Raw genomic sequence first — 25,518 nt, 5'->3', positions numbered from 1 at the left:
TCAGTAAAATACATCAGGCCCCAGTAATGGATAGACACCAATGCTGACAATGCATGGTGGCCTCCTGTCCCAGGCCTCGTTCCATCTGGTTGAGGAGGGTACTTTTGCGCCTCTGGTAGGATGGCAAGTATGTCACTTGGGGCCATGTGCCTTGCCTTCAGGGTTGCTCGTAAACGACGCCAGCGCGAATCTACGCGTTGTAGTAAGCAACTACGCATCGTAGTTCATAGACGAAGTTTAAGAACTACACATACGCATTTCCGCGTAGTCGTAGTCTCGCTATACGAAGCTTCGCCCGCTACGCGTAGTTGATGTATGTATTGCGAAGTCAACTACGCGTGCGGTAACTGCATCTATACGGATCATTGCGCATGCACATAAATATTATTGCCCTTTTATACGCATACAATTCCGCATTGGAAGGTGGAATGTATGCTTATATTAGTTTATATTTGCAAATAGGTTGAAGATTATTGCGGACATTTTTCCGCATAAGGGCATAAGCGGTCGCATCAACTACGCTTCGCACTACGCGAAGCTTGCATAATTTAACACGTAGTCTACGAAATGCAAACGTAGGGAAGTTTCTGATTACATAGCTGTAGATTGCGAAGCGTATTTGCGTAAAAATAAGCGTAGTTCCAACGTAGCGAAGTTGGCTGACTACGACCATCCCTGCTTGCCTGCTGTAAGCCAGATATTTTGTCTGGTAGTCTTTCCAACACAGCCATAGTAACGGAGTTGCCCATGTGACAGTGACTTAATAGCCATGTCACATGAGAGACTTTGTTGCTTCTGCTAGTTGAAGCTTCTAAGATGCTAAGCAGCTGTTTCTAACCTCAACCAATAGAATTGCTAGCAGCTGTGTGCATTAGAGCAGCATCAATAGTTGCCATTGTTTGCCATAGCTGTTAGCATCTGCTTCACATCTTCGTACTGGTGGATAGTCTGGTGGCATGGCTCTAGGGCTGTGAATACTTCTGGGGTAGTTCATGCCCCCTTCTGACTCACTTATATGCAGATCAGTAGTTCTGATTACTATCTGCCTAAACTATCTTCATTCTTGTGGCAGGTGCGTGATTCAGAAACTACTGAATCCAATCAGCATGTCAGTCAATTAGGCTACTTCACATACATACATTGTGCTGACACATACATTACGCCTAACCTATAGGCTGGGTTCACATATGACATAGCGTGAAAGGCTGCGTTTTATGTCATTTCATGTTAATGTTGTGTGCAATTTTGGTGCATTTTTCATGCATTTGCATGCATTTTAATGCGTTTGCGTATATAAAAGGCATATACGTTTTGTATGCGTTTTCCATGCGTTTTTGTATTTCCATAAATGCAAATCACTTGGAAGACAACAGGAAGCGAAAATACAGCGAAAAAAATATGTTTGGGAAATGCATATAAAAACGCATGAAAACCGCATAGCATTGCGTTCCCATTTACTTTCATTATGTGCGTTTTGGCAGCGTTCCTGCATATTATGCAACAAAACCAGCGTTCTTGAAACACATACTATAAATTGTTTTTTTCCGGGTCCCATTGACTAACATTGCTGCATAAACGCAGCGTTTTATGCAATGCTAGCGTTTCTGCTATGTGTGCACCCCGCCATACACGTCTCCAGTGCAGCCAGGTGCGGAGGCATGCCATAATTCATTATATAAATGGCAATCCATCCCTCTGTGCGGAAAAATGTGCCCTGCTATACTGAAGCATGGCAGACAGTCGCAATAGACACAAGTGAATGGATCCATGCGAATGAATGGACATGTTACATATTGTCTGTCGGAATCCATGATCTGCCACATATCACAGTGGATACCGTGTGAAGGAAACCTCTGCGTTTTTTTTAGGAAGGAGTCATAAATGGCAGCTTTCATAATGTCAGTATGAACTTGGATTAAACTACTTTAAAGGATACCCGAACTGACATGTGACATGATGAGATAGACATGTGTATGTACAGTGCCTAGCACACAACTAACTATGCTGTGTTCCGTTTTTTCTTTCTCTGCCTGAAAAAGTTAAATATCAAGTATGTAAGTGGCTGACTCAGTCCTGACTCAGACAGGAAGTGACTAAAGTGTGACCCTCACTGATAAGAAATTCCCCTTTTTACCTCTTTCTTGCTCTCAGAAGCCATTTTCTGCCAGGAAAGTGTTTTATAGTTGGAATTTCTTATCAGTAAGGGTCACACTGTAGTCACTTCCTGTCTGAGTCAGGACTGACTCAGCCACTTACATACCTGATATTTAACTCTTTCAGGCAGAGAAAGAAAAAAACGGAACACAGCATAGTTAGTTGTGTGCTAGGCACTGTACATACACATGTCTATCTCATCATGCCACATGTCAGTTCGGGTATCCTTTAAGGCTCCTTTCATAGTGGTGCATTGTGGTGCGGTGTAACGGCCGCTTTGTAATGCTTCTTACTTCACTGAAATGCACCATCTATGTGATGTTCACAGTGCAGCGGGAGGGTTGCGGTACAATCGGTTGCAGTATGCATGCAGTAAATTACTGATGAACATACATTAACAGTAAAAGTGAAGCATACTTTCATTGACAGTATGCTTCACTGCATGGGACACAATGTGGTTGTAATGAGAGGTATGACTTTTTCCTTATGTTGCGTTCCTGTTTACACATAGAACACAAGTTCCCACTGTAAACTTGGCTTAAAAGAAAGGAAAAAAACAATTTATAGCAGTGATGTAATTAAGGAGCTTGGGCTCCAGTGTGAGTTTTACATGGGGCCCCAAGCACAGTATTGATATGGCGCTCCAAAACCTACCTAGGACAGCTGCAGCGTCAGAGAGATGTATTTAGAGTAAGGAAACGGTTTGTTAAAGAGAACCTGAACTGAAAAAAAAGTCAAAATAACCATACACAGGTCATACTTACCTCCTGTGTTTACTGCTCAATCTCTTTCTCCTCTCCTGCGTCCCATTTGTCCACTGTGATCAATGGAATTCTCCATCCTCCATTTTAAAACAGCTTCCTGGTCAGCACACTGTTAAACTGTAATATTGCCCATTTGAGCCATAGGGAAACATGAACATTATCTTGCACATTCAGTTGTAACTGACAGCTTCTGATATATAACTGACAGCCACTGGTATATTTCAGTTCTGACAAAATATTGTCAGAACTGGAAGGGATCACTGTAAGAAGAAAATGGTGAGCTTCTGAGAGGAACTGATGGTGAGGTTAGTATGTAATATTCATTTGCAGCTACGTCATGTTTATTTTAAATAATTTTACTCAGTTCAGGTTCCCTTTAAGGATTACCACCATGCAATGCACATTAAGGCCTAGTGCACACCGGAGCGTTTCCGCTGCGGTTTGCGATCTGCTTACGGGTGCGGATCCGCTAGGGTAATGTATTTCAATGGGCTGGTGCACACCAGAGCGGGAGGCGTTTTGCAGAAACGCATACTCCCGGGCTGCTGCAGATTTTGGATTGCGGATGCGTTTCTGCCTCAATGTTAAGTATAGGAAAACCGCAAACCGCTCTGAAAAACGGCACTTCAGAGCGGTTTGCCAGGCGTTTTTTGTTACAGTAGCTGTTCAGTAACAGCTTTACTGTAACAATACATGAAATCTACTATACCAAAACCGCTACACAAAACCGCAAAACGCTAGCTGAAACGCTGCAGAAAAATAAGAAAAAGCGTTTCAAAATCTGCTAGCATTTTGCGGATCTGCTAGCGGTTTTTGGTGTGCACTAGGCCATACAGGTGTTCATTATCAGCATAGCACCAATGCAAAGCTACCAGTAATGGATGGATGAAGGAGGGCCCCTAGTTGGCCTCTCTGGTCCAGGTGCCCCGGTGGGGTCGCACCCTCTGCATCTCCTATTGCTACACCACTGATTCATAGCTCTCACTAAATCTTTGAAAACAATAGTTTACAATTTGACGGTTAGTTGTGAACACCAGCCCCAGCTTTCTTAACTCCAGCTTTGAGAAACCAGCCTCCCGCCTCCTAATAAAAGTGCAGGACATAAAACTAGATGTATTATTATGTACAAGCAAGGCGACCTAGTAGAAATGTCAGCGGAACTCATAAAAGCAGGTGACAGCGGAGCCATAGCAACAGGGGACGTTGGGAATGTTCTGTCATCCTTGGAACCGGACTTATGTAACGAGATTCCAGTTCCCTGACACCCGCAATATACCGTCCCCTTCGCCGCTGAGCAGAGCAGATTCTCCTGCACTAATTCAGACGTAACATCCAAATAAGCGTCCCCTGCTTGCTGTGAATGCGGAGTGGCTGAGATACGTGGGCGTCTGTGTGCGATGAAATCTGTTCCCAGTACACCCTCTCTACTATCTGTTCTCTGGAAGAAAAACAACACTGAAAAGATACATCCCTTCACTCACACAGTCCCTGCAGAGGACACAGGAGGTGCTGCCTGAAGCACTTGTTATTCAAAATAATCATCCTCATTTATAAATGACACTATTCAATAAATGACATGTGGAGTACATATGATAAACATCTATATGAGATTGTATAGAAAAAGCATGTTCCTTCTCAGTAACAAAATAACACCCTGAAAGGAGAGCTGTTCAGGCAATTTCCGCAGCGATTTGAATCGCTGGCGATCACTACTGCTTTGAAAAGCGCTGGTGTAATTTATAGTTTAGGGCAGTGATTTTTGGAAAACGGAAACGTGGTTCATGCAGCGCTTTCCCGCGATTTTGAAGCGATCACGGTTCAAATGTTAAAAAGCGTGAATCGTGATTGCTCAAAAATAGCGTATGTGTTCAATGAAAAAAACAAAAAGAACAAAAAAAAACTTGCTAGTATTTTGCAATCCCCAGTGTGTAAGGCTACATTCACAGAGGGTCGTTGAGTTGTGTTCCCTGTGTAACAGAAACACAACGAAAAAGTTGTACCGCATGTTGCATCGCGTACAGTGAAGTATACAGTCAATAAAAAGTATGCTTCCCTGTACTTGTTGGGGCACAAGGTGAGTGGTAATGCACTGCAGTGTTCCCGTACTGCAAACCGTCATACCGCAGCGCTACCGTCGCACTGTGAATGCCGCATAGGTGGCGCATTGCACTGCATTACAAAGTGGCCGTTACTCCGCACTGCAACGCACCACTGTTGTGACCTAAGGACGCAAGGCGTATCAAATTTAGGTTCTACAGGGCATTTACAGCGAGTGGCCAAAAAAAACAGAGACACCCTCTAACAACGGGTTGGTCCACCTTTAGCTCTGATCACAGCCGATATTCTTCTTGGCATGGACTTAACAAGATGCTGATACCGTTGCTGAGGAATGTTGGCCCATGCTGACATAATGGCAGCTCTAAGTTGGGTCAGATTGGATGGTAGTGTTTACAAGCTTTCAGGAGGTGTGTTTCTGGAGCGGTTCTGGAGGCGTGCTTAGCTTTCAGGGACAACAGAGATGATTTGCATATTCAGCCGGAACAGGCAAAAATGGCGCACAGCGCCAACAGTATAAAAGTGGCGCCGCAGTAATGTACATAAAACGATATTTATCGTTTTATATTTTAACAAATGTTAGGCAGCAGGGATCGGGTAGAGAGGCAGCGGGACACTAGGCAGTGGGGCGGAGGGAGGAGGATTAGGTAGCATTGCTATACATTACCTTGTCCCAGCCGGCGATCGCTCCTTCACTTCGGTTAGTTTGCTCTAGTCCTGCATCCAGCCAATCACCATGCGGCTTCAGTTTCCGCATGGTGATTGGCTGGATGCAGGACTCCTGCAAGCAAACTATGAAGTGAGGCCAGGACAAGGTAATGTATACCAATGCTACCTAATCCTCCCTCCACCTAATCCTACTCCCTCCACACCGCTACCTGTTGTCCCGCTGCCTCTCTCTCCGATCCCTGCTGCTTCACTAGCCACCCTGCATTTTTGAATGGCGCACCATTCTGTTTGAAATTTTTTTATAAAACACTATTTACCGGTTTAATGCATTTACATTAAACCGGTAAATAGCGTTTTATGATCGGCGGAACGTTGCACCATTTTTCACTCTGCGCCATTTTTAACTGTATGCTATTGTGGGACACCTCATATGCTCACTCCAACCTGAATAATCACAAATACATTCTGTTTTAAGAAAGCAAAATGCTGCTTCACATTTCTTCATATTCTTAGCTTTAACAACTTTCCAACGTCTTGAAGACTAGTTGTGTACCTCCATGTGAGCGCCTCCATTTTCCATCATTTTCAGCTACCTTGAGGCCGGTTTCACACTGCATATTTGGGGATACCTGCGTTAGTACGCGGTAATCCCCATCTGGCAGCAGGCAGCCGTGACACTCACTTCCTGTTGGCGAATCGATGACGTGCACGGAAGCGTATTGCTAAAATACTCTTCTGCACATGCGCAAGGCTGCAGCGGCCACTTAAAAAACATGTGCGTTGCCATAGACTTACATGACTTCCGGTCTGCTGCAAGGTGCTGTAGGTTACCCTAAGTATGTGCTCGCGTTAGAGGCGCACCGCAGGCAATGTGAGCTACCCCATAGACTTACATTGCCATAGCGGTAGGCTAAGGTAAAATGCTGCACCTCATCGGGCCGATGTGAAAGGGCCCTGAACGTTTTGCAGCATCTTTTCTCCGACCTCACTGCAGCTGTGCATATTTTTTCCCTTAGGCTGCAACAGGCTACTGAGCTTAGTGCACCTTGCTTTTGATATAGCCCCACAAAAAAGGTCACAAGGTGTAAGATCAGGGGAGTACAGACACCATTTGATGGCGAGCCTTTCTGCCAATCCATCGGTCAGGGAAGTTGATATTCCAAATGTATGACTGGTGGTGGGAGTAACAGGCCTTTTGCTGCATAGTTTGTCAAGAACAGATCCTGTTTTCAGAAACTTGCTGTGGATAGCTTAAATTGTGTTACCCGTTGGAGCAGTATGGCTGCCATACACACTGCACTGTCTGATGTTCCTAACCATGCATTGCGATTCACCACTGAATCGTAACGCATGGTTGTTGATGATAATACAATGCTGATGGCCTCAAGTTTCTCCAAATAATACCTGGAGCAAAATAGAAGAAAATAGTGTGCAGTGACCTTTGGGACTATATATCAATCAAGAGGTATTTGAGATAACGTTATCTAAAACAGGGCGTACCTTGCATTATTGGCTTTCATAATAGGTATGTGTTGCAACAGTATGAGGCTGGTTTCACACTGTAAACCAGCGTTAGCAATGCGGTGCGTCGTTTCTGCCGCACATCATCGCTCCGCCAGAAAAAGGCCGTCAGGGAACACCGGGTTAGTATGCGGTGCTCCCTGTCTGGCCACCAGCCAAGTAGGAAGTGATGCGCGCTTGTGGTCACTTCCTGCTTCGGGGTATGCAGAAGAGCACAGAAGCGTATTGTAAAAATATGCTTGCGCGCTGCAATGTTGTGTCGGTATTATTTTAAAATCCATGCGTCACCATAGACTAACATGACTTCTGGGCCGACGCAGATCACTGCAGAAGACGCGCACTAACGTACTTTTGGACCTGCGTTGGGGATGCGGCAAAAACGTCACTTCCGTCCCGTCACGCCGTACCACGGAAGTATGAAAGTTCCCATAGACTTCCATTGCCTGGCGATGTGGTGTGGTAAAAATACCCCGGTGTGAAAGGGCCCTGAAGAAACACTGGCCTAATACACAAACATGTCCAATCAATATTCACTCGAAAACATGATCAGATGGGTACTGCTTTCTAATAGGTTTTTTTATAGATTCGTTGCTTTTATTGATTCTAAAATCTAATTTATTAAACATGTGTAGTGTATTCCTAGCTTAAAGGACAACTGAAGGGAGCGGGATATGGCGGTTGCCATATTTATTTGCTTTTAAACACCAGTTGCCTGGCTGTTCTGCTGATCCTCTGCCTCTAATACTTTTAGCCATAGCCCCTGAACAAGCATGCAGCAGATCAGGTGTTTCTGATGTTATTCCTAGATCTGACCAGATTAGCTGCATGCTTGTTTCTGGTGTTATTCAGACGCTACTGCAGCCCAATAGATCAGCAAGTCGGCCAGGCAACTAGTATTATTTAAGGAAATAAATATGGGAGCCTCCATACTCTTCTCACTTCAGTTGTCCTTTAAGTAAGATGGAATAAGGAATAATTACTAGCTAGATATTACTAACAGAAGTATCATTTTTTTCTGTCCCTGTGCCCAGGCATTATCTTTAAAGGTCTCTCTGTGTTCTAATTTTGTTTTCCAAAAACGCAACAATTCTATAATTACGGATGACAGTCTAATAAGGGAAGTCGAGTCCTTTTGGAATCAGATCAGGGCAGTTTTTGGAGTCAGATAAGTGCAGCTCAGGCTTACATTTGGAGGAGAGGTTCACAAGAGCATCTGTGAAGATAAGGACCCTCCCCTCCCTCTCAGGGGAGAGACCTTCCTGGGCTCTGCTGCAGTAATGGGCCTATTATAAGAACACAAAGAGATGCTTTTGATAGAGTGTTTCAGTGACCCCAGGGGATAACAATCCATGAATCTGGGGCTTAAATTATTCATTGGCAAACTGTATTTCTCTACCCCCCCCCCCCCCTTCATTTTCAGTTTTTTTTTGCCTATGGGTGCTGGAAAAGATTCTCATTATCAGCAAACTCCCTGGATACCCTCATGCATTGCCATGTGGCTTGCCAGGCACGTCACCCCTCCTATCCTTCCTGCTCTCATTTTTAGCAGTCAAACCTTTGCAAACTTATCTATATATCTTATATCAAACTAATACCAGATATCATTAAGGAGATTGTTAAGAAAATTGGGTTATATTAACCCATGGATCCATTCACACTGCTCCATTAGAACGGAGCCATTCGGCATGATCCGCCAAACAGATGGCAAGTTTGGGAAGGCTGTGATAATTCCGGAATGACAGATTGATCAAATGGAACGTATCAGGCCTCTTGCACACTGCACGCGATTCCGATTCAGATTCTGCTTTTTAATCAGGTTTTACATCCGATTCAGATTACGATTTGCAGTGTGCAAGGAGCAACCTGCAAATCAGAATCGGATGTAAAAACTGATTAAAAAGCGGAATCTGAATCGGAATCGCGTGCAGTGTGCAAGAGGCCTCAAAAACGTAATGGATAAAAAACTGATGCTAAATAAATACTGATACATTTCACATATCAGTTTTTACACGGATCAGTTTGTGATCCATGCAGTGTGAACCAGGCCTAATGGCCTCAGTGGATGAGTGTGCTGGGGAGATAAGCCTTTTGTCCACTTATTCTAACATCATTTACCATTTTCTTCTTTTTATGGGAACTCCGCTCAGATGTACGCATTGACTATGCTCTCCTCATGCTCAATTACTCCTGTTTGTTTACCCAGTCAAGCACTAGTCCATCTCTTCATAGGGAATTCTCAGCATGGCTTTTATTCTTTATAAAGATATTCCTAAAAAGGATTTAAACAATGATGCTGGCCAGCTTCCCTGCTCGCTACACAGTTTTTTGGCAGTTGGACAAAGCAACTGCCATTCACTAAGTGCTTTTGAAAATAAATAAATCCCCTAGAATCCCCCATGAAGAGATGGACTAGTCCAAAACCTGTCACTTCTGTCAGATTTCTACTACCTACTGTAAGTGACAGCAACATAGGAGAAAATAAATGTATGGCTCATACTCTGGAAAAAAAATGTACTTCTTATTTGTATATGTTTGCACATATTTTAAATGTTTCGCCATAGTGCACCTTTAAGATGGAAACCAGCAGAAATATTATTTTCTTTTCTTTTTTTTCATATCACATTTCTTCTAAATTTGACAGTGAACACTAAAAACAACAGGATAGACAAGCTAAATTTCTTATTGGACGATTGTTTTTCACTTTTTTTAGTTCTTTTTACAGTTTTAGTTTCATCGTACTTGAACCTGTAATCCTGTTTCTCTACCCTTGTTCTGTCACTTATCACTTTTCAGCTTCACTAAGAATTGGGGTAGTCTAATCGGTCAGCTGAAGACACTTTTAGTCTGTTAAAAACCTCCATCCAGACCATTTTTTCAGTCACTTTGGTCAGGAACATCTAGCCAGGGGTCTCAAACTCGCGGCCCATTTGCGGCCCTCGATACAATATTTTGTGGCCCTTGCCGGCAAAAGCTTCCTTATAGTTCGCTTCAGTGCTCCCAAGTAATCTGCTGCATCCCCGCCGCTAAACGAGGGCTGCAGAGCCCCCAAATCGCCCGGGGTCAAACCGCCGGCATTTCCTGGAAGGGGCAGAGCTTTCAGCTTCAGCTCTGCCCCTCCTCACGTCAATCGCCGCATGGATTGCCGCCTCTCCCCGCCCCTCTCTGTGAAGGAAGAGTGAGAGGGGCGGCAGAGGCGGCGATGCGCCGCGATTGTGAAATTCCTTATGCGGTCCAGCCTCATCCTGACTTTGCCTCCTGTGGCCCCCAGGTAAATTGAGTTTGAGACCCCTGCTCTAGATGCTTATATCCCGAAGACTGAGCAGGAAGGTACTGAACCCCTTATAGATAGCCCAGTGAAGCCATACAGTCACCATACATCTGCATTCTATCAAATCCAACCTGCAGCATTTGTGAAACTGTAGAGAGTATTTTATATTAGTGCCATCATTCATGCAGGACTGATAAGTCACATCCATCTCTTTTTATTCCCAGTAAAACTCTGCAAGTCAAGATTGTGGATGACGAAGAATATGAGAAACAAGAGGACTTCTTTGTGGTCCTGGAAGAGCCCCGATGGATGAAACGCGGGATTTCAGGTACTCCAGGAATGCTGACCGTTATGGCTAATTTATCATTGCAGGCGGGGGAGGGTGAGTCCATCAAGATGTAATGGTTTGGCAACAGACGGAATCTGTATGGGCTCATAATTGTCATACAAGCCCTTTTGGCTTCAGTTACATCTCAGATCAATAGGGCACTGTTGTGATACGCGGCTTAGGGAAGGTCCACACTAAGTCTGCTGCTGTCTGTCTGTTTGCTGGACTGGACCACAGCGGACCAATGAACATGCAGAAAGGGCCCATGCTTTCCTACAGGCCCTTTCACATGTCTGTTTGTGCTTTGTCCGTTGTGTTTACCCAACAGACAGACCTGACTAGGACATTCGTCCATTGAATGGCATGCATCCATTCTAGATTGTCTTTGCACCCCAGAGTGGTATAGCGGGTCTGTATAATATAAAAATGTCCATGGCAGTGTGAACTGAGCCTTACTTTGTATGGGAAAGGCGAACATAGAAAGTTTGCCATGCTTATCTTCCTATATAAACACTACCTAAGACCTAGGCGGCATGATCCACAACTGATCTTGTGTCCAATATGTTCTTCTGATTGATTTCCCGATCAGTAAGACAGTAATGCTATATCCATGTACACACCATTATGCTATATCCAGGTACACACGTGGACAATGGCTCTTCCATCCACTCATTTGTTTTCATGCAACATAGACACCAATGATTGAGGTTTCCCAGCAAAATATCAAGGACATAATCATCAGAAGTGAATATTGTTGTATGTATGAGGTTTACCCGGTCAGTTTTGGTATCTTTACCTTTATCTCAATAATGCTCGGTCCACACTAACGTTAAATCATGTCATCTCCTCAATGTTCCGATCGCTGGGAGTAAAGGTGCTCATACATCACTGGATGTACGGGCAGATCATTAGACAGATCCCTCTCTGAAAGAATCTGATCAGAGAGGGATCTGTCGCCTGCCCATACACTGCACTCCCAGCGATAGATGTCAGCATGAAATGTATTAGAAATCGGCCTAATGCCGCCACCTGCTGGGCCACCCACTAAGTGTATGTGCCTCCCCTTGCCCAGTGTTAAAAGTTCCCTTCTCTGCCAGCGCGACTCCTAGCCCCCTCCACTGTCCAGAGTCACCAAAGCACCAGTACCATGTGACCAGGGCCGTGCAGAGGGTCCTTAAGTGGGGAGTGCTCAAATTTAAAAAAGGGCCCTGGCAATGCCTACCCCTGCATGCCCCCCCTCCTTGTTTCTGGCTAGGGGGGTATTGATTGTTATTCTGCTGAATGCAGATGCTGAGTGCCATGTGGGTTATGGGTGCGGGTACAGGGTGTCATGTGGGTTCTGGCTATGGTTGGGTATCGAGTGTCATGCGGGTGTTGATTGCAAGAACTTAGTGCCATGTAAGATCTGGGTGCATGTACTGGATGTCATGTGGGTGCTGGGTGCAGGTACCGGGTGTGACATGGGTGCGAATACTTTACTGGGTGCTGGCTATGGGTGGGCTATGGGCATCACATAGGTTTTGAATACAGGTACTTTGGGTGCGGTTACGGGTTAAGTGAAAACTTGGTGCAGATAGTGGGGGCCATGTGGAAGCTGTGTGCAGGTGTGAGTACTGGGTGCAATTTTAGGCCTGGGTGCAGATACTTGGTGTCATGTGAGTGTGAGTACTGGGTGCCAGCTATGAGGTGAAGGGGTGGCTGATGGGAAAAGTAGAGGTCAGTGTGGGTGCTGCAGGAAGGAGCACGGCTATGCAGAGGATGCTCAAGTGTGTGGTACTGAAATTTGAAATCGATAAATCGTGCTAAATTGTGTATGTCATACCCCCTCTCCATAAAGCATAAGGCAGTCTTATCCCCCCCCCCCCCCACACACACACACACACCTTTATAGCAGTATCAGGCAGACTGTGTGTCTCCTTCCAACTCTTTTGGTGCTACCACCCTCACATCAGCAGTGATAGGTGCCCACTGTAGAGGCACAGACTCACCTTTCATTACTGGGACCTCTGTCCCTCTTGATCAGCACCCAAGCCTCTTTTCAGGCAAAGAAGTGGTTACCAATATGCAGTGGTTGCTAAGCATTAGTAGATGCAAAACTGCAGTAAGTGCCAAGGCACAGTGGGTGCCCGGATGCAGTGGATGGTAAGATGCAAAGGTTCACTTTGTGGTAAATTGCAGTGTGTGCCGAGATGCCAAAGTACAGTCTGTGTCAAGCTGCTTTGGGTACCAAGGTCCAGTTTGTATTGGGTGTTTATTTGCAGTGGGTGCTATGCAGTATTGGATGCTGAATGAGTAGCAGATGGTGATAAACAATAGTGGGTGCCAGGGCCGGGCCGAGGCATAGGCTGGAGAGGCTCCAGCCTCAGGGCGCAGTGTAGGAGGGGGCGCACAATTCATTCAGCTGTCATTCCTAATTGTGTATGAAGCAGAAATAAATAAGAAAAGGGGATATATAGCAGTGACTGCAAGCCAGATAACTAGATATTAAGGTGTTGGGGAGGTTGTGGGCCCTGTGGCCCTCTTAGTCTAATAGCAATCAGTGTGTGACAGCTGGGGTGGGAGGGATGGAGGGGCGCTCTTTGGTGTCTCAGCCTTGGGTGCTGGAGGACCTTGTCCCAGCTCTGGTGGGTGCCATGTGAGTGCTAATTGGTACAGGGGGCCATGTGAGTGTTGGACAGGAGTGAGTAGGGAGCGCCATGTGTGGTCTGGGTGTGTGCCATGGGGGAGTACTGTGTCTCATATGGGTGCTGGCTAGTGGGATATTTGTTGTCATGTGTGTGCTAAAGGCAGATGCTGGGTGCCATGTGGGTTCTGGGTGCTGGCACAGGGTGTCATGTGGATTCTGGCTGTATGGGTGTGTATCAAGCATCGCCTTCCTCTGGATCAACAGGGATATGTGAGGGAGCAGGCTGGTGTTGTACTTTATACTGGTTGAACTCGATGGACGTATGTCTTTTTTCAACCAAAATAACTATGTAACTATGTAACTATGTAGGTGTTGATTGCAGGTACTCAGTCCCTTGTGAGTTCTGGGTGCAAGTACTGGAGTGGATGTCATATTTGAGTGCTTGGTGTGGGTGCTGGGCACCAAGTGGAGGCTTAGTGCAACTGGAACTACTGCAGATGAAGCATGTGGGTGTTGGGTGCAGGTACTGGGTATCACATAGGTGCAAATACTTGGTGCCATGCCTGCACTGGGTGCTAGCTCTGGGTGGGTGTTGTGTGTCACGTGGGTTCTGAGTGCAGGTACATCGGGTGCTAGTACTGGTTATGTGAGTGGGTGCCATGTGGAGGCTGTGTGTAGGTGTGAGTAGTGAGTGACATGTCAGAGCTGGGTGCAAGTACTGTGCCATGTAGGTGTGAGTATTGGGTGCCAGCTATAGGGTGAAGGGGTGCAGGTATTGGGTGTCATGTGGCTGTTTGATGCAAGTACTAAGTGCCATATTGAGGCTAGATGTGAGTATTGGGTGCAGGGTGCTTGGTGCAAGTACTGGGTGCTTGCTATAGTGGGGGTTACTGGTTGAGTGTAATGTGGGTGCTGAATATTGGTGGGATTGCTGTGAGTGCAGGGGGTGGGAGGCCACTGTGGGTACTGCTATGAATGGCATAGTTGCTGCTAGGGGAGGTCGAGGTCAGTATGGTTGATGGAAAAAGGGTAGGTCACTGTGGGTGCTGGGGGGAGAAGTAACTGTGGGTGCTGTGGAAAGTAGAGGTCAGTATGGGTGCTGGAGGAAAGGGAGGTCAGTGTGGGTCCTTTGGTGAAGATCACTGTGGGTCTCGGGAGGTAGAGGTCAATGTGGGTGCAGGGGGTGGGAGGTCACTATGGGTGCTGCTATGAATGGCATAGTTGCTGCTAAGGGAGGTAGAGGTCAGTGTAGGTGCTGGGGGAAGGGTAGGCCACTGTGGGTGCTGGGAGAAGTCAGTGTGGTTACTGGAGGAGGGAGTGGATGCTGGGTGTTGGGAGAAGCCACTGTGGGTGCTGGCAATGGGAGAGGTCACTGTAGGTGCTGCTTTTGGGATGGGAGGTCCCTGTGGGTGCTGCAGGGGACAGGAGGGTAGCCACTGGGGGAGGGAAAAATCACTGTGGGTGCTGGGGGAGGGATAGGTCAGTGTGGGTGCTGGGGTAGGCAGGATCACTGCTAGAGCTGGGGAGGGAGAGGTCACTGTGGGTGCTAGGTGGAGGGAGAAGTCACTGTGGGTGCTGGGGGAGGGAGAGGTCACTATGGGTCCTAGGTGGAGGGAGAGATCACTGTGGGTGCTAGGTGGAGGGAGAGGTCACTGTGGTTGCTGGGGAGGCAGAGGTCACTATGGGTCCCAGGTGGAGGGAGAGATCACTGTGGGTGCTAGGTGGAGGGAGAGGTCACTGTGGGTGCTAGATGGAGGGAGAGGTCACTGTGGGTGCTGGGTAAGAGAGCGCTCACTGTGGGTGCTAGGTGGAGGGAGAGGTCTCTGTGGGTGCTAGGTGGAGGTAGAGGTCACTGTGGGTGCTGGGGGAGGGAGAGGTCACTGTGGGTACTGGGGAGGGAGAAGTCACTATGGGTCCCAGGTGGAGGGAGAGGTCACTGTGGGTGCTAGGTGGAGGGAGAGGTCACTGTGGGTGCTGGGTAAGAAAGAGGTCACTGTGGGTGCTAGGTGGAGGGAGAGGTCTCTGTGGGTGCTAGGTGGAGGGAGAGGTCACTGTGGTTGCTGGGGAGGGAGAGGTCACTATGGGTCCCAGGTGGAGGGAGAGATCACTGTGGGTGCTAGGTGGAGGGAGAGGTCACTGTGGGTGCTAGATGGAGGGAGAGGTCACTGTGGGTGCTGGGTAAGAAAGAGGTCACTGTGGGTGCTAGGTGGAGGGAGAGGTCTCTGTGGGTGCTAGGTGGAGGGAGAGGTCACTGTGGGTACTGGGGGACGGAGAGGTCACTGTGGGTACTGGGTTGGGAGAGGTTAGCATGGGTCCTAGGTGGAGGGAGAGGTCACTGTGACTGCTAGGGAAGGGAGTGGTCACTGGGTACTAGGTGGAGGGAGAGGTCACTATGGGTGCTGGGGGAGATAGAGGTCAGTATGGGTCCTAGGTGGAGGGAGAGGTTAGTATGCCACACTAGGATTCCTGTCTGGGCCTCTTCACTTGAAAGTGTCCCAGGCTGGGGGCGGAGCTTCCCGCGGGTGGTCGGGGCTTATCGCGGTCGGGGGCGGAGCTTACTTTGCGCGGCGAGAGGGGCCTTTTTTGAAGATTTTTAAAAGGGGGGTGCCTGGGCACCCAGAGCACCCCCCTGTGCACGTGCCTGCATGTGACCCAGGCGCATGTAGGACGTCACTTAAAGGACAACTGAAGTGAGAAGACTATGGAGGCTGCCATGTTTATTTCCTTTTAAACAATAGCAGTTGCCTGGCAGCCCTGCTGGTCTGTTTGGCTGCAGTGGTGTCTGAATCACACCAGAAACAAGCATGCAGCTAATCTTGTCAGAACTGACAATGCTGTCAGAAACACCTGATCTGCTGCATGCTTGTTCACGGTATATGGCTGAAAGTATTAGAGGCAGAGGATCAGCAGGGCTGCCAGGCAACTGGTATTGCTGAAAAGGAAATAAACATGGCAGCCTCCACATACCTCTCTCTTCAGTTGTCCTTTATGCTCTTGTGTCATGTAGGGCAGGCTCTGGCTCTAATGCTGAGCACCGAAGGAGGCCAGGATTCGTGCCGGCAGAGAATTGAGCCTTTACACACTGCACACAGGCATGGTCACGATACCAAGATTTTCCAGCACTGCCGATCAATCCTTTTGACCTGAAATTGATTGAAAAATTGATTGGCTGACCATGTTGAGGCACCAATTTTCCTCTGGCACTGTGATTTAATTGGAAGAACGATTAGCCCACAAAATTGAGTGATGCATAGGCACTTGAATTTCTATAGCTGTGTTCACATGCATGCTTAACCTGCTGAGCGGTCTGGACGAGCTCAGCTCGTCCAACACCGCCAGAGGCTGCCGCTCAGGCCCTGCTGGGCCGATTTTTGTCAAATAAAAAGCAGCACACGCAGCCGGCACTTTGCCAGCCGCGTGTGCTGCCTGATCGCCGCCGCTCTGCGGCGATCCGCCGCGAGCAGCGGCGAAAGAGGGTCCCCCCAGCCGCCTGAGCCCAGCGTAGCCGGAACAAAAAGTTCCGGCCAGCGCTAAGGGCTGGATCGGAGGCGGCTGACGTCAGGACGTCGGCTGACGTCGATGACGTCACTCCGCTCGTCGCTATGGCGACGATATAAGCAAAACAAGGAAGGCCGCTCATTGCGGCCTTCCTTGTTTATTCTGGGCGCCGGAGGCGATCGGAAGATCGCCTCCGGAGCGCCCTCTAGTGGGCTTTCATGCAGCCAACTTTCAGTTGGCTGCATGAAATAGTTTTTTTTTTATTTAAAAAAAACCCTCCCGCAGCCACCCTGGCGATTTAATCAGAACGCCAGGGTGGTTAATGCAAATGCAAGAGGAAAGCGTAGAAAAAAGAGTCACACACAAATCCAATAACTCACCTGTTTCATTGGCTGAATCTGTTCCAGTACATGCACTTGGGCCACAATAACTCAGGCAAGAGTGTCGGCCAGGATTGGCAGTGTTTCCCTCTGCTGCCAGATTGGGTTCCAAAGGTCAGCGTTGGAACGCAAGGCTCCAGGAACCTGCAGTCGTTAGCATGATGAGGATACTTGAAAGCCAGAGGCATATGTGTAGATTTAATACAGTTTAACACTTGTTTATTACCAATACATCTAAAATGGTTCCTTTTTTATTTCAGTAAAAAGTGAAATTGCTCTACTGCAGGGGCCATTATGCTGGGCATACACGACCCAGATTCTTCTTATCAATCGAGCCGCTGATGGCTCGATTGATAATTTTCGACATGTCCGATCGCCGCGTGGATCGATTCCCGGCTCGATCCCCGCGGGCGGACAATAGGCAAAAATGAAGCGCTGATAAGCGCTGAGAAGGAAGTGCCCGCGGGGACGAGCGGGAATCGATCCGCGCGCACGCGCCGGCATCGAGCTGCTGGCTCGATACCGGCGCACTATCTGCTAGATAGTATGCCGTGTATGCCCAGCATTAGTGAGGCAGGGTGAGGCAGTAGGGATATGGTGACGCTGACAGTGACAGTATGATTAAGGAGAGAGCATGCTAATGGCAGGCGGCTTGTCTGCTGGCGCTGGCTGATTAGCCATTTGTTTAAGATTTCTCTTCTAAATGCAGCTTTTTGTTGGGCATTGAAACAAAAATCTGTACTCAGTGTAACCATTGCAGTGCTTCTGTTTCCTTCCTATATCTTCAGCTTCTCTTCGGATGACGGTAAAATTGAGGATTATCCATTGGTGCAGATTCCTGCTGTGCCACCTGATTCTGCATTCTAGGGACTGATTTTAGGAACTTACTTAAATAAACATTTTATAATGTGGTGATGAGATGCATGCATAGCTGTCTGTAGTGAGCACTGGCAGTTTATTCATGCCTGGAAGATTGGGATTCCGACTGCTGGAACTTGGTGTTCAGACCCCTCTACATCAGTGTATTTACTGTATCTACTAGAAAAAGAGTTTATATTGTGCTAAACGTTGTGCCCAACCTCTTAATTATATTGTAACGATTGTGGAATTATCTCCGTGGTCAGCACACAAGATGTGCGCTGACCCTGCGGAAATCCTCCACAAGCGTATAAAACAACAAAACCCAGCTTTGGTGCAATGCACCTGTAGAGAGAAAGTGAGCACAGAGACAGAATGTATGTGTGTCCACCAATCTAGTCGCCACTCGGCGACGGCGAACACACAACAGCGAAAACCAAGTGGGAACCCAATCACAAGAATGGCGATTGCCAACAGCAACACAAGACCAAGTAAAGACAGAGCATTAGTGTAGTAAGAAAGACACAGCAAACAATAATGATCAGAACGCCAAGGAAAATAACAAACGCACTCGCTAAGCACGGTCGCCGCACGAGAAGCGCAACAGCAACAAAGCACGCTAATGGCGCGGTCTCCGCACGAGAAGCGCAACAGAGACAAAACGCGCCAACCCTAACTAACCAATGTAACACGAAAATGAATAGAGAACGCAAACGCTTGCTAAACGGTTACCTCACCGAGCCTACAGCAAGCGTTAGTTCCAGTCAAGACAGACAGAAGGAGTAACCAGTAGCAACCGCAGCTCTGGCCTACACTCCCAGACAGAGTACAGAAGAAACCCCCGCCACTACCGCTAGAGCTGATGCGATCCAGACAGACAAACAGATGGAGCAACCAGTAGCAACCGCTGCTCTGGCTTGCACCCCTAAGACAGAGTACAGAAGGAACCACCGCCTCTACCGCTAGGGTGAATGGGATCCCAACAGACAGAACGATTTCCTGTCGACCGCCGCTGGCGACAAGACAATCGCAACAGATAGACAGTACAAGGCAATACAAATAATTACAACCTGACTACGCTAGAAGGAATGCTAGTGCACTCCCAAGGAATACTCTAAGATAATCTTAGCAAACAATTAGCAAAGGCTGAGACTCCAGGTAAGTTAGCAGGAACAAACCTCTATGACCAGCAGGGAATTCTGGGAGGAAATGGCATTTATACTGCAAGCCATCAAAGAAAGCAGCTAAGCAATTTGCATGACAAGTGGAAGCAAATTCCTCACCAGCAGAGCAACTCTGAAACTTGCAGAGTGAAGACAGGTCTCCTTTCTAGGGACCTGCAGCACTCAGACCTACGAAAAGGTCAAAAAGCTGTCTGTCTGTGCAGACAGCAGAGCAGATCATTACATATATACTTTTATTTGTTAAAGGACACCTGAACTGAAAGAAGTTACATTTACGTCAGTAGTGGGAAGCCTTTGAATGGTCTAGACTCTAGAGGCCTCCTGGATCCTCCTGCAGCCTATGGTTCCAGTGCATGGTCCCTCTATACCTACTCAATTTGCACCAGTTCAATAGGTTTCTTCCAGCACCTTGAACAAATGCAAGATCTGTGCATGCCTAGTAGAATGAGGAAACAAGCTGTGCTTGAGCAGCTCCATTTTACTGGGTATGCGTGGACTGTACCACCCAGAGGCTTTACACCACTGAGGTATGCAATTTACCCCCAAGTCCAGGTGAAGGTAAATCAGCAATGAAGGAAAGGATCAGGGGAACATAAGAAATTAAATGACGTCTTTTGTACATGAACTTTATATGGTTTTGTTTTATTGGAGGTCTGATTTGGTGCTTGTCTAGATGTGTGGCGAGGGTGTAATAGGAAGGGTGACGGGGCATGTCAGGAAATTGGGAGATCAGGCAGGCAGGAGCATGACTGACAGGTGGAGGGGGGGGGGGGAGGTGTGGAAGTGGCAACACTAGAGTTGTGCATGTGTGGGGGGGGGGTGGAGTGGGGGGTTGTAGCGGGGGGGGGGGGGGATTCTGGAACTCTGGTAGTGTGACTGAAGGTGTGGTAGGACCATGATTTGAGGTGCTATAGTGATGCATCTTAAGCTTTTGTGTGGGGCATGACTCGAGGTATGATGGGGGGGGGGGGTTACCAAATGTGTGGGGACAAAATCTCTAGAGCTTTATTGAGGTTGTGGCTAGAGTTCTGGTGGGGGTTGTGTCACTAGAGGAGTTATAGAGTTGAGGTGAGGTCTGGAAGTACGCTGAAGAAATGACTGGACGTGTGGTTAGGGGATGACAGGAGGTGCGGGGGGTGGGGTGGGCTGGGGGTTAAGGGGGTTGTGAATGGACTGGAGTTGTGGTGGCAGTATGCTATAGTTACAGTGTTGTAGGGGAACTTTACACTTAAGTGCAGAATAAAGCTAGGGTTAAAAGGGAACCCAAGGGGAGAGGAATATGGAGGCTGACATGTTTGTTTCATTTTAAATAATGCACATTGCCTGGCTGTCATGCTAATCCTCTTCCTCTAATACTTTAGGCCATAGACCCGGAACAAGCATGCATATCAGATATCTATGACAAATCTGACAAGATTAGCTGCATGCTTGCTTCAAATGTGTGATTTAGTTCCTACTGACCAGAAAGATCAGCAAGACTGATGGGCAACTGATATTGTTAAAACAAGAGAAGGTAGGGGGGGGAGTTGGGGGGGGGGGGGGGGGGTGCGCATCCCTCAAGACATGCTGCAATTGACTGGTTAATCGCTCAGGCGTGCGCCACTTCTGTTGGACTGAGAATGCATGCCCTGCGTCCAAACAAATGCTACATTTATTAGACTGTGGAGGAACTTTAGCTTCCACTATAGTTTGCATGCAAAGTATAATTTACTGGACTCTTGCACCGCGAAGAGGTAATCCTCCGGGCAAGAGGCCTATCCTAAGTTAAACATATGTTTAACCCTGGAAGCAGCTAGGCAAAAAATGTGTAACTTACATTTAATGGACAGCGAGGAGAGGGCCAGCGCATACCACAATAGGCTGCATCCGAAATGACCAAGTGTCTTGAGTTTCCTGTTTGCATTGTAAGTAAGGGTTAATTAGTAGTTATGGGTATGATTTGTTTCTGATTTAAATGTGAAGTGTGCAGTTATTAGAGGTGCTGCACATGTGAGCTGAGCTGTTGGTCATTTCAGATGCAGCCTGTTGTGGTATGCTCTGCCCCTGTCCTAGCTGGTATTGTTTAAAAGGAGATAAATATGGCAGCTTCCATAGTTTTCACACCTCGGGTTCCTTTTAATATTGTAGTGCTCTGCTGAACATGACTTTCACCTGTTTTTATGGCTGCACATTTATACTTCAATTTTTACGGATCATTATTTTGGATGTATGGGTAGGGTAATCTTTTTGCATGGAACATGGATTTCTAATTGTTATGCATTGCCAACTGACAATTTTAATGGATGGGTGTCTACACTGGCCAACTTTCATGTACCTATTGTGCTGATGCTATCCTGGTTGAGTACATTTGAAATCGGCGCCGGTAGACTTGGGCGCAGAATACAGCCGGTATATGGCTGATCCTGCTTCTGCACAAGTCCGGGCCGTTTTAATTACTATTCCCCCTCCAGGCCGCCATGGATAGTGGGGGAATGAAATAATTCGGCTTCCAGCGATTGCTGGAGGCCGAATTATGTGTTTTTAAGCAACTTTGGCTCCGTCTTCTGACCGCGCCGACGCACTGTGCTGGTACCGTTAGTACCGGTAATATTTCTGTGTGCTACATGCGCACGACAATATTACCATAGGTCTGTGCATCGTGCGCATAGTGAGGAGTCATAAAAATGATCATACAACATACAGCTTTGATTATACAATTTGATTTTGTTTAAATATTTGGGTCTACTCAACCGCTTCTGGACCAGGCTAATTGAAATCTACACCCTGTTTGGGAACTGTTATCCCTGCTAGGGCGTAGATTTCAATTATTGAGGCGCACGCTACCGCTGATCCGCACTCCAGCCGCTGCAGCCCACTCGCCCTGCTGTCAGTATGACAGCAGAGCTCCGTGAGGCGGTCTGTAGTTAGATTTTATTGGCTCCTGACCCTGTGATCACTGTAAGCCAATCACATTTCCAAATGTGATTTCCCATACATTGCGGCAAGCTTTTTCGTGCGAACGTCATTATGTAGGGTGTGTTTGCGGTTTTTGGGAGATGAGGGGCGGGTCGTCATGCCGCATAGGTAAATCATATAGTACCTCGCTTACTTTGAGATTTTCGTGCGCACCCATACAGCACAGTGGCATAGGTTAGCCCTCTTGCCTTGCAGCGCTGGGTCCCTGGTTCAAATCCCAGCCAGGTCAACATTTGCAGGAAGATTGTATGTTCTCCCCGTGTCTACGTGGGTTTCCTCCAGGCACTCCGTTTTCCTCCCACATGCCAAAAACATACAGATAAGTTCATTGCTTTCTCCCTAAATTGGCCCTAGACTACGATACATACAGTACACGATATATACATAGACATATGACTATGGTAAGGACTAGAGTGTGAGCCCCTCTGAGGGACAGTTAGTGACAAGACTATATACTCTGTACAGCGCCATGTAATATGCTGGCGCTATATAAACACTTAAATAATAAATAAATAAATTACAACCTGGATGCAAACGCAGGAGACTGTAGCAAGTAGTGCTATTGCATCAGGGGCGGCGCCAGGGGGGTGCTTGGGGGTGCTCGAGCACCCCCTAGAATTGTCCAAGCACCCCCAAAGCACCCCCTGGAGTGAACTGACTTCAGGCGTCTAAAAGACGCCAAGTCAGTTCACACACCGGCAGCACGGAGCAGCAGGCAGGGCTACGGTAAGATGGCCGCCCGGAGCCCTGTTCTGCAGACTTCGGGCGGCCATTTTCCCGTAGCCCTGCTCTCTGCATGCAGGCAGGAAGTCTCGTGGTGACGTCGGGAAGGAAGACGATCGTGGGCGCGCGGGCGCTGCGCGCCACAATGAGGTCGGGACTCGGGACAGGAGGTCGGGAAAGAAGGTCTTCTGGCTGTAGGTGAGTAAATGGGTTTTTCTTTTCTTTTTCAGGTGATGCGGATTGTGCATATTGGGGTCATTTCTGCTACGGATTGTGCATATTGGGGCGATATCTGCTACCGATTGTGCATATTGGGGTCATTTCTGCTACCGATTGTGCATATTGGGGTCATTTCTGCTACCGATTGTGCATATTGGGGTCATTTCTGCTACCGATTGTGCATATTGGGGTCATTTCTGCTACCGATTGTGCATATTGGGGGTCATATCTGCTACCGATTGTGCATATTGGGGTCATATCTGCTACCGATTGTGCATATTGGGGTCATATCTGCTACCGATTGTGCATATTGGGGTCATATCTGCTACCGATTGTGCATATTGGGGTCATATCTGCTACCGATTGTGCATATTGGGGTCATATCTGCTACCGATTGTGCATATTGGGGTCATATCTGCTACCGATTGTGCATATTGGGGTCATATCTGCTACCGATTGTGCATATTGGGGTCATATCTGCTACCGATTGTGCATATTGGGGTCATATCTGCTACCGATTGTGCATATTGGGGTCATATCTGCTACCGATTGTGCATATTGGGGTCATTTCTGCTACCGATTGTGCATATTGGGGTCTTATCTGCTACCGATTGTGCATATTGGGGCCATATCTGCTACCGATTGTGCATATTGGGACCATATCTGCCACCGATTGTGCATATTGGGACCATATCTGCCACCGATTGTGCATATTGGGACCATATCTGCCACCGATTGTGCATATTGGGACCATATCTGCCACCGATTGTGCATATTGGGACCATATCTGCCACCGATTGTGCATATTGGGACCATATCTGCTACCGATTGTGCATATTGGGACCATATCTGCTACCGATTGTGCATATTGGGACCATATCTGCTACCGATTGTGCATATTGGGGCCATATCTGATAACGATTGTGCATATTGGGGCCATATCTGATAACGATTGTGCATATTGGGGCCATATCTGATAACGATTGTGCATATTGGGGCCATGTCTGATAACGATTGTGCATATTGGGGCCATGTCTGATAACGATTGTGCATATTGGGGCCATGTCTGATAACGATTGTGCATATTGGGGCCATGTCTGATAACGATTGTGCATATTGGGGCCATGTCTGATAACGATTGTGCATATTGGGGCCATGTCTGATAACGATTGTGCATATTGGGGCCATGTCTGATAACGATTGTGCATATTGGGGCCATGTCTGATAACGATTGTGCATATTGGGGCCATGTCTGATAACGATTGTGCATATTGGGGCCATGTCTGATAACGATTGTGCATATTGGGGCCATGTCTGATAACGATTGTGCATATTGGGGTCATTGGACGTGTTTTTTGTTAAAATCTGCTCACATTACGTGTATTTTCTTGAGAAAACCTGCTCACATTACGTGTATTTTCTTGAGAAAACCTGCTCACATTACGTGTATTTTCTTGAGAAAACCTGCACAATTATGTGAATTTTCTGGGAAAAGGGTCACCAAAACTTGGGCCCTCTGTCTTTGCGTTGCACTTTTAAAGGGAACCCGAGGTGAGAATAATATTGAGGCTGCCATATTTATCTCCCTTTAAGCAATACCAGTTGCCTGGCTGCCGTGCTGGTCCTCTGCCTCTTATTCTTTCAACCATAGACCCTGAACAAGCATGCAGCAGGTCAGGGGTTTCTGACAATATTGTCAGAACTGACAAGATTAGCTGCATGGCTTGTTTCTGGTGTAATTCAGTTCACTACTACAGCCAAATAGATCGGAGCAGTGCTTTTCAGCGCTGCTAGCTTTGGGCGCAGCCAGCGCCGCCATAGACTGTAATGGGAATCAGTCTATAGCGGCGCTCAGTGAGGAAGGTCGGCTCCGTCAGAAGACGGAGCCGAAGTTGTTTAAAAAACACAATAATTCGGCCTCCAGCAATCGCTGGAAGCCGAATTATTTCATTCCCCCACTATCCATGGCGGCCTGGAGGGGGAATAGTAATTAAAACGCCCCGGACTTGTGCAGAAGCAGGACCAGCCATTTAACAGCTGGATCCTGCGCCCAAGTCTACCAGCGCCGTATTCAAATGTACGCAAATAGATCAGCAGGGCTGCCAGGCAACTAGTATTGTTTAAAAGGAAATAAATATGGCAGCCACCATATCACTCTCACCCTGGGTTCACTTTAAATTACAGTTAGCCCCGCCCTCATCCGGTCATGACCACGCCCATTTTTTCGACGCGGCGCGCTTTGCGCGCCGCAGGTTGTAGCCACACCCATTTTTGGCGCGGCGCGCTTTGCGCGCCGCAGGTCGTCAGCTCCCCCGG

At 47.4% G+C, this 25,518-nt stretch overlaps 1 protein-coding gene across 3 annotated transcripts in view; it reads left to right on the top strand.

The window, feature by feature from the left end:
* Positions 1-25,518, top strand: part of SLC8A2 (solute carrier family 8 member A2) — a 275,491-nt gene that overhangs the window by 201,049 nt on the left and 48,924 nt on the right. For all 3 annotated transcript variants that reach the window (XM_068250582.1, XM_068250580.1, XM_068250581.1), the window contains one exon: positions 10,656-10,759. In XM_068250582.1, coding sequence (XP_068106683.1) covers positions 10,656-10,759 — 104 coding nt within the window. The remainder of the gene's footprint in view (positions 1-10,655; positions 10,760-25,518) is intronic.

Source organism: Hyperolius riggenbachi, chromosome 8, assembly GCF_040937935.1.
Source record: "Hyperolius riggenbachi isolate aHypRig1 chromosome 8, aHypRig1.pri, whole genome shotgun sequence".
In the NCBI taxonomy this organism is placed as follows: domain Eukaryota; kingdom Metazoa; phylum Chordata; class Amphibia; order Anura; family Hyperoliidae; genus Hyperolius; species Hyperolius riggenbachi.
The sequence above is the reverse complement of the archived record's forward strand: the minus strand, read 5'-3'. Positions and strand labels throughout refer to the sequence as shown.